This window comes from Limulus polyphemus, unplaced genomic scaffold (genome assembly GCF_000517525.1).
Source record: "Limulus polyphemus unplaced genomic scaffold, Limulus_polyphemus-2.1.2 Scaffold6351, whole genome shotgun sequence".
Lineage (NCBI taxonomy): Eukaryota > Metazoa > Arthropoda > Merostomata > Xiphosura > Limulidae > Limulus > Limulus polyphemus.
This window is the reverse complement of record NW_013671961.1, coordinates 30,912-39,309: the sequence shown is the minus strand read 5'-3', so window position 1 is coordinate 39,309 and position 8,398 is coordinate 30,912. Positions and strand designations below refer to the sequence as shown.

Here is an 8,398-nt window from a genome sequence, read left to right as displayed (position 1 = left end):
AGAGCAAGACTTGATATCATTTACGTGAATGCTTGGTTTGTTGGTCTGTAGTTAAGCATGGGCTATCAGTGCTGTGCCCAGCACGGGTATCAGAACCCGGTTTTTGGCGTTATAAGCCTTCAGGTTTCCGCTGAGCCATTGGGAGGGGGGCTATTACGTGAATGCACATATACACACTACGTGATTAAGAACATACATTATCTAAACGTGAACGTATATTTCACAAACTCTGAATCAACATTTTTATATATTCCTCCTTCTGGAAAACCTGGAAAACTTTTCCTTATCATTTCACGTAACAGTTGTATCCAAACACACACACACATATATATATATGTATGTATATTTTTATATGTGAATTATACATTTTGAATTGCCAACATTTGCTACTTCACCGTTGAGCATACGAAAAATATATATTCACAATCCTTTGTGTCTGAATGGTGGTTTTAAGATATCTTACCGCCAACATTTGCAATTCAGGTTTCAAATTCTCCTGTGGGCGCTTAGCGGGAGAATGTGGGGTTAGTGGAAGGAGGGTGATAGTTTCTTAAATTTACCATACATACAGCACACAAAGTATTCGCATTATCATAAGAAGTACCCGTATAGAATTGACAAACTGTCAAAGTATAGCTTACAACTCATCATAAAACCGTGACTATCGGCTATTAAGCCTAACATGAACGTGATTGAAGACTTCGAGAATATTCCTGATTCAGCTGAAAGAATAATTCAAGTGGCCTAGAAAAATATTCATAAGAAAATAACTCAGAACAAAAATCTGAGTTGAATTAAAAAACCCGAAGATCGGGCGTGGCCTAATGTCTAACGTGTCAATTTATGAGTCAAAGAGTCCAAGGTTCGAGACGTAGTATCGGTGAACATATTTCGAAGTTTTAGCAATAAGCACGTTATAAAAGTGACAGCCACATCTATTATTATGTTTAAATAACCCGGAAAAGCCCCTGTGGCGGCAGGTTCTACTAGCTAGCTGTCTCCCCTCTAGTCAGTAGTTTAAATTTAAGGACGATTATACCTGAATTCCTAAGAGAGTCTGTGATTTGGCCATGTAGATCATGTATGTGAAGTTATTTCCAAAAAACAGAAAATGTTCTGAGTTTTTGTTCATCACCACTCGGGTGACACTGCTTAGAAGCACCACCAGTGACGTCAAAGTAAAGGCTTCTTATGCATGGCAACACCTAGACTTTATTTATTGCCATTCTGTGTACAATACTACCATTTTGTGTCTAAACGAAACCAAAACATTTGGAAATTTCAAAAATTGGCTCTCAACTATAGACACGTGACAGTGGTGATAACTTGAGGTCAAAGTAAGCTACCTATATAACTCATAACTAAAACGATGTTTTCGGCCGTAATCCCATTAATATCTCACGAAGTTCGGTCAGCTTAGGATACTTAGACTAGTCCTAAAACTATATACTAAGATAACAATGAAAAATAATATTTTTGATAAGAACATAATGATAATAAGTTGGAAATAATGAAAATAAATCTATTAAATGTTCTAACAAATACTGTTAATAAAAGTAATGTTGAAGAAAACAGGGTATATCTTAGTTACGTGTTATCTACATGGTTTTACATCACGTATATCAAATATAAAATTGGCATGCTACTTACCGTTGATTTCACTCAAAACCATATATGAAATATAGTCCAGTCAACAGTTGAGTTCGTGTGGACAATACAAAATGTATTCTAGGTAAAGAAACTTCAAAGGAAAGATGGCTTAGCTCGTGCCGATAAATTCTGTTTGTAAAACAATAGTCCGCGAAAGCCTGTCTCATTACACAAAATAATTATTGTTTTGTTTTTTTAAGTATAAGGCCAGGAAAGAAAAAAACTATCATCTTCTTTAACAACATCGCTTCTAGCAACTGCTCTTTATCAAGTTCGTGCTTGTACTGGCCTCTCTGATGAGCCTTTGCAGAAATCAGGAGTGTAATCAGTGTGAAAATACATATTTGCTCGAGATTGGTTTGAACTGGCCTCTCTGATGAGCCTTTGCAGAAATCAGGAGTGTAATCAGTGTGAAAATACATATTTGCTCGAGACTGGTTTGAACTGGCCTCTCTGATGAGCCTTTGAAGAAATCAGGAGTGAAATCAGTGTGAAAATACATATTTGCTCGAGACTGGTTTGAACTGGCCTCTCTGATGAGTCTTTGAAGAAATCAGGAGTGAAATCAGTGTGAAAATACACATTTGCTCGAGACTGGTTTGAACTGGCCTCTCTGATGAGTCTTTGCAGAAATCAGTGTGAAAATACATATTTGCTCGAGACTGGTTTGAACTGGCCTCTCTGATGAGCCTTTGCAGAAATCAGGAGTGAAAACGGTTAGGTCTGACGTCATTATACGTTTGTGTAAGATTGATGTCTCCTTAAGATCCCCATTTGTTCGGATTGTTTAGGCACATAATTTAAATATATTTACATGAAATAGTTCTGGGAGATGTTTGGAGTCTTCGTTTTGACACGAAGGATGTTACCCTAAACGAAACCCTGAGTGCATCAGTTATATCCTCAAAATATCCGTGTTATGGTTCACGCACAAAATGTGTTATCCTATACACTATGATGGAGCACTAAATGTAACACGATTTTAAAGCACGTGAATGTCGCTTCTGTAAGTTCATGAACTTTCTGATGCTTGTGCCAAGTAAAGTATGTGACCATGGGTGCTTGAAATAAGACTTTAATGTTAGTGCATGTTTGAGGCTAGCCTGTGGTCACTGGTCACTGTTAAATGTGTCGTTGACTATGGTTTTTAGTTCCTCCTGAGAATGAGGGACAACTTTTGAAACTGGAAAGTAGAACAAGATAGGAGTGGCTGATATTGGTTTCCCGATCTATAATGCTTAACCGAAGTATTGTGACATAAAAAAACAACACGTGTGTGGTAGTTACCTGTATTTTATGTGTTGCATTGTTGTAAATATTTTAGGCCGATACATTAAACAGTTACGATAATAGAGAAAATAAAGTGTATTTATATGACGACACTTCATAGTACACTTCTATATGACGACACTTTATAGTACACTTCTATATGACGACACTTCATAGTACACTTCTATATGACGACACTTCATAGTACACTTCTATATGACGACTCTTCATAGTACACTTCTATATGACGACACTTCATAGTACACTTCTATATGACGACACTTTATAGTACACTTCTATATGACGACTCTTCATAGTACACTTCTATATGACGACACTTCATAGTACACTTCTATATGACGACACTTTATAGTACACTTCTATATGACGACACTTCATAGTACACTTCTATATGACGACACTTCATAGTACACTTCTATATGACGACTCTTCATAGTACACTTCTATATGACAACACTTCATAGTACGCTTCTAAATGACAACACCTTTTAGAACGCTTCTATATGACAACGCCTCTTAGTACGCTTCTATATGACAACACCTCTTAGTACGCTTCTATATAACAACACTTCTTAGTTCTGCTTCTATATGACAACACCTCTTAGTACGCTTCTATATGACAACACCTCTTAGTACGCTTCTAAATGACAACACCTTTTAGAACGCTTCTATATGACAGCGCCTCTTAGTACGCTTCTATATGACAACACCTCTTAGTACGCTTCTATATAACAACACTTCTTAGTTCTGCTTCTATATGACAACACCTGTTAGTACGCTTTTATATGACAACACCTGTTAGTACGCTTCTATATGACAACGCTTCTTAGTACGCTTCTATATGACAACACCTCTTAGTACGCTTCTATATGACAACACCTCTTAGTACGCTTCTATATGACAACACTTCTTAGTTCTGCTTCTATATGACAACACTTCTAAGTACCGTTTCTGTGTGACAACGCTTCTAAGTACCGTTTCTGTGTGAAAACGCTTCTAAGTACCGTTTCTGTGTGACAACGCTTTTCATTAGTTGTTTATTCACTGTAAAAACTATAACAGTTTTTCAGTTCTACACAGTATATATTAATACATGTATGTCGACTTGATTACAGATACATATTACATTTTTACCAACAAAGGCACTTAATGTTATAAACGAATGGTATTTTACTGACTGTAATCACCGTAGGTTAGTCAACGTCAAAGGTTAGGTCAAAAAAGCTCTCTCTCTCTTTCCTGTCTAACTAAAATGTGGGTCGCTGTCAGATGTCTTCCGTTCAGGTTGCTCAGAAGTAAATTTGATGGCTTATAACGCTAGGACTCAAGGTTCGATCCTTGCGATGAGAACAACCCATCGTGCAGTTTCAGCTATAACATGAGTTCGAATGTGGAGGGGATCATATTAAAAAAAAAGGAACATTTTTTACTATTATTTGATTTACTTTGTTGTTCAGTAAACGGGAGTACAGCTATAAAACGAGTTGGTTCCTTTATCTCACCTTAATGAAAAGTAGGGTTAGCAGCCTGTTTATAATTATTAACAATACAGTAGATAACCAAGAATGAAAAGGGCAGGGAACGTGCAATGCTCTAGGTAATAATCCTAACCCTGAATATCGATATTGTTATTTACAATAATGTTCATAATTGTTACGTCCATAAGATGACAAGCTGTTAAGAACAGGTTCCACTCGGAGAGATAACGATGCTAAATATAGATTCCACCTTCAGAAGATTCTAGAAAAAAATAGTGTTAAACTCAAACTCCACCTGGAGAAGATTATAGATACTTCACTTGGTGATGATGATGTTAAGTTTAAACTCTTCATGGAGAAGATGACGTTAAATCTGTCTAGAGAAGATGATGCTAGGAACACTAACTATTAAAGCTGATGTTAGATACAGATTATTTAAACTCACCCTAAATCTAAATTTGTTTGCTTTCAGTTTGCAACAGAACTTTCAATGGTGAAGCCAATGTTAAGTACAGACTCCACATTAGTGAACCGTTTCGCCGCCAGATGCCGTTCCTCTGTGTGGTCAGCTTCGTAGCTGGTGGAGCCCAATATGGCGACTACGTGGAATTACGATTCCTTTCATTCAACGTCGGGTCGCTCGAGAAAGGGGGGTAAGTTTGTGACCATTTTAAGACATTTTTTGTTTATCTTGTTATTAACTTTTGTCCTTAAAAAATCCACACCCGCTTACACGTGTGCATGAAGAGGATAATCGACATGGAATCGTTTTACGGTTTCCCACACCCGCTTACACGTGTGCATGAAGAGGATAATCGACATGGAATCGTTTTACGGTTTCAAAAACCCGCTTACACGTGTGCATGAAGAGGATAATCGATATGGAATCGTTTTACGGTTTCCTACACCCGCTTACACGTGTGCATGAAGAGGATAATCGATATGGAATCGTTTTACGGTTTCCTACACCCGCTTACACGTGTGCATGAAGAGGATAATCGATATGGAATCGTTTTACGGTTTCCAATCACTATCTCATATTGATACTCACAGACTATCTAAGTTTCTCGAATTTTTAATGATATCGTATTGAAAATAATTATCGAAATAGTGAATAAATTGTTATAAACTTCAAATATCATGGAATTCCTTCTTCTCCATTCCATGAAAATGACCTGCACGAGAACATAGTCACGTGTTGATAAGTTAAAATAACTATCTTTTCCTGAAAGTCCCTATTAATTGGCCACGAAAAGGAACAAAGAGAAACAGAAATTTCTGACCGCACGCCTCCTAGCGGCACAGCGGTATGTCTGCGGGCTTTACAACGCTAGAAACCGGGTTTCGATACCCGTGGTGGGCATAGTACAGATAGCCCATTGTGTAGCGTTGTACTTAATTCCAAACAAACAATCTGACCGCCCATAGTTAACTTTCAGACCCCTTCGCGGCCTGAAAGATACTTAACCAAAATAACTACCATGGATCGGACGGACTGTTCCCAGCAGTAGTGTGATAATTACATTCATGTCTCCCAGACCGAAAATGCCAAATGAAAAACTTGTAACAATCAAAGATTTGACTGGTGAAGACTAATTCATGCGACAGTTTGAGAAGAAATTTTATGTTTCAGTTGGAGCTGTACGGAAACTTTAAAATAGTGTACGGAAAACTAGTACTGTTGATAATGGAAACGGTCAAACTAACAGCTCAAAGTCTTCAAAATTAATGTTAAATAATTCAGAGTATCCGATAGAGATCTTGCTGTAAGTACAGGTCTTAATGTTAGTTATGTCAGATTTTGTTCCGGAATGTGCGTTAAACTCTATGTTTAAATGATTCCGGCCAAAACACGACAGTCGTCATTGATATCCGATCGCCACAACCTTATCGTAAGCACTGGATCTAATATTTATAATGTTCAATCTAATACTTCAAAATTTATATAATGTTACATTTCCCTGAAACTGTTATCAGATGAATTGTGTAACTTTGTGCTTAACTACAAACAAACAGTATGTCGAACAGAAGAGTTAAACTTTTTTTTTTTCCATTTTTTATTCACACCAATGTGTGATTAGATTAGATGTAAATATTTCCTATACGTGCAGGTAAGCCTACATAAAGGTTTTATGTATATATGAATCCAGATGTGTGTGCGTGCGTTTCGTATACATAAATTTCACTGAAATATTGAAGGAAACATTTTGAGTAAAAGTTTAGGAAAGCTGATCACAACCACTAATTATCTTCAAGGGAAATTCACAACTTTTCATTAAACTAATTTATTTTCAAGAAACGAAACGAACATCAACTCACCTTATATCCAATTGTACGTGTATGAGAAACGCCAGCATGTCGTTTTATTGTGAAAGCAGAGATACATTGTTTGTTTTGCATTTTTAATGTTGGCAGGCAACAGCTTTTAATGATTACTGGGTGAACAGAAAACTGTGTCCGTTTGGAAGTGATATCACACGTTGTTTAATCAAGCTGTGTAGACCATAATTCCAACTGGTGTTCTAAGTTATTTTATTATGAATGTATCGTCAGCTTTGAGAACGTATTTACTACGTTTGTTTTTTTTTAAGCGCAAAGTTGTACTGTGGGCAATCTGTGCCGTCCGCGCCGCAGGGATCGCACCCCAATAATTTAGTGTTGTAAGCTTTCGTGCTTACCGCTGAACCATCGCTTGATATAACTATAACTATCTATGCCATACCCACCACGGGTTTCGAAACCCAGTTTCTAGCGTTATAAATCCGCAGACATACTACTGTGCCACTAGGAGAGGAGGGGCAGACTTTAGGGAAGGCAGAAAGCCACCGCCAACTCTCGTCTGATTGAATAAGTTGTATTGACCGTCAGGTTTATAGAGTATACATGGCCCCAAAGGTGGACCGTATTTTTGCGAGAATAGGTCGCGAACCATGACCCATAGAACTGAAAGTTCGAAGACGCAAGGCCACGCCCAGCTTTGTTATCCATTTTTAAAGAAATATGTGATATACGCTCTCTTCACGTAAACATCTTTATAGACCATTATAAGAGACGCACAAACTTTCTCAATTACCCTAAATGTATATTTATTTTTTTCGCACGTTAATTACATAATCTTTTTTTTTCCTTCGAAAAATTTGTATTTGGGAGCAGTGAAGTTTTCCTTCTTCACCAACTCTGATCTTCTTGTGTTCAAGTAAACAAAGAGAACATTCAGAGCAGGAGAGCGAGCGAATGTTCTGTTGTACGTGTTTTTACATTACAAACGAAACTTATCCTTGTAATTAAGATCAAAAAACGTCTAGGAAGACAGATACACGCAATACTATGATTATCTGTATAAATGTTATCTTTTATTGTGGGGATATTAAAGCAGCAACTTTAGTTAGCTGAAACTACAGATACACGAAAGTGAAAAACAAAACAAAAAAACTAGCTAATTGCAATTTTACTGAACACGGAAGGAAGCAAACGTGGTTGAAAATGAAATGCCACTTTTTTAAAGGTTATTATATCCTGATGGTGGCCGACATGCAAAGTTTCGTTTCACGTGCAGATAGAAGGTCGAAGCCAGACACATCAGTTTAGATAATAAATGAAAAACAAACATGAATTGGGAAGAGTAGAAGTACGAAGTCTCGATTTTCTAAATATTCTTCTAACAGACAGAAAACACTGTGTCGTTAACTTTTTCTCTCCCTCTCTATCTGTTTATCTATTTCTCTCATTCTCTGTTCATCTATCGGTTGTCTGTCTCCCTCATTTTTGTCATCTATCTATCTATCCATCCATCCTTTGTCTATCTGTCTATCTCTTTATTTTTCTATCAATCGATATCTTTCACGCCCTCTCTCTGTCTCTCTCTCTCTCCCTATATATATATAGCTCTCTTTAACTCTGTTACATTCTATCTGTCTATCTGCATACGTATCTCTATAGTCTTTCTGTCTGTCTCTCTCTCTCCTATATATATATATATA

At 37.0% G+C, this 8,398-nt stretch overlaps 1 protein-coding gene across 1 annotated transcript in view; it reads left to right on the top strand.

Annotated features, from left to right (window-relative positions):
* The window catches only part of LOC106473632, a 20,466-nt gene that overhangs the window by 5,470 nt on the left and 6,598 nt on the right, over positions 1-8,398 (top strand). Inside the window, exon 2 of the mRNA XM_022402036.1 lies at positions 4,891-5,071. Coding sequence (XP_022257744.1) covers positions 4,891-5,071 — 181 coding nt within the window. The remainder of the gene's footprint in view (positions 1-4,890; positions 5,072-8,398) is intronic.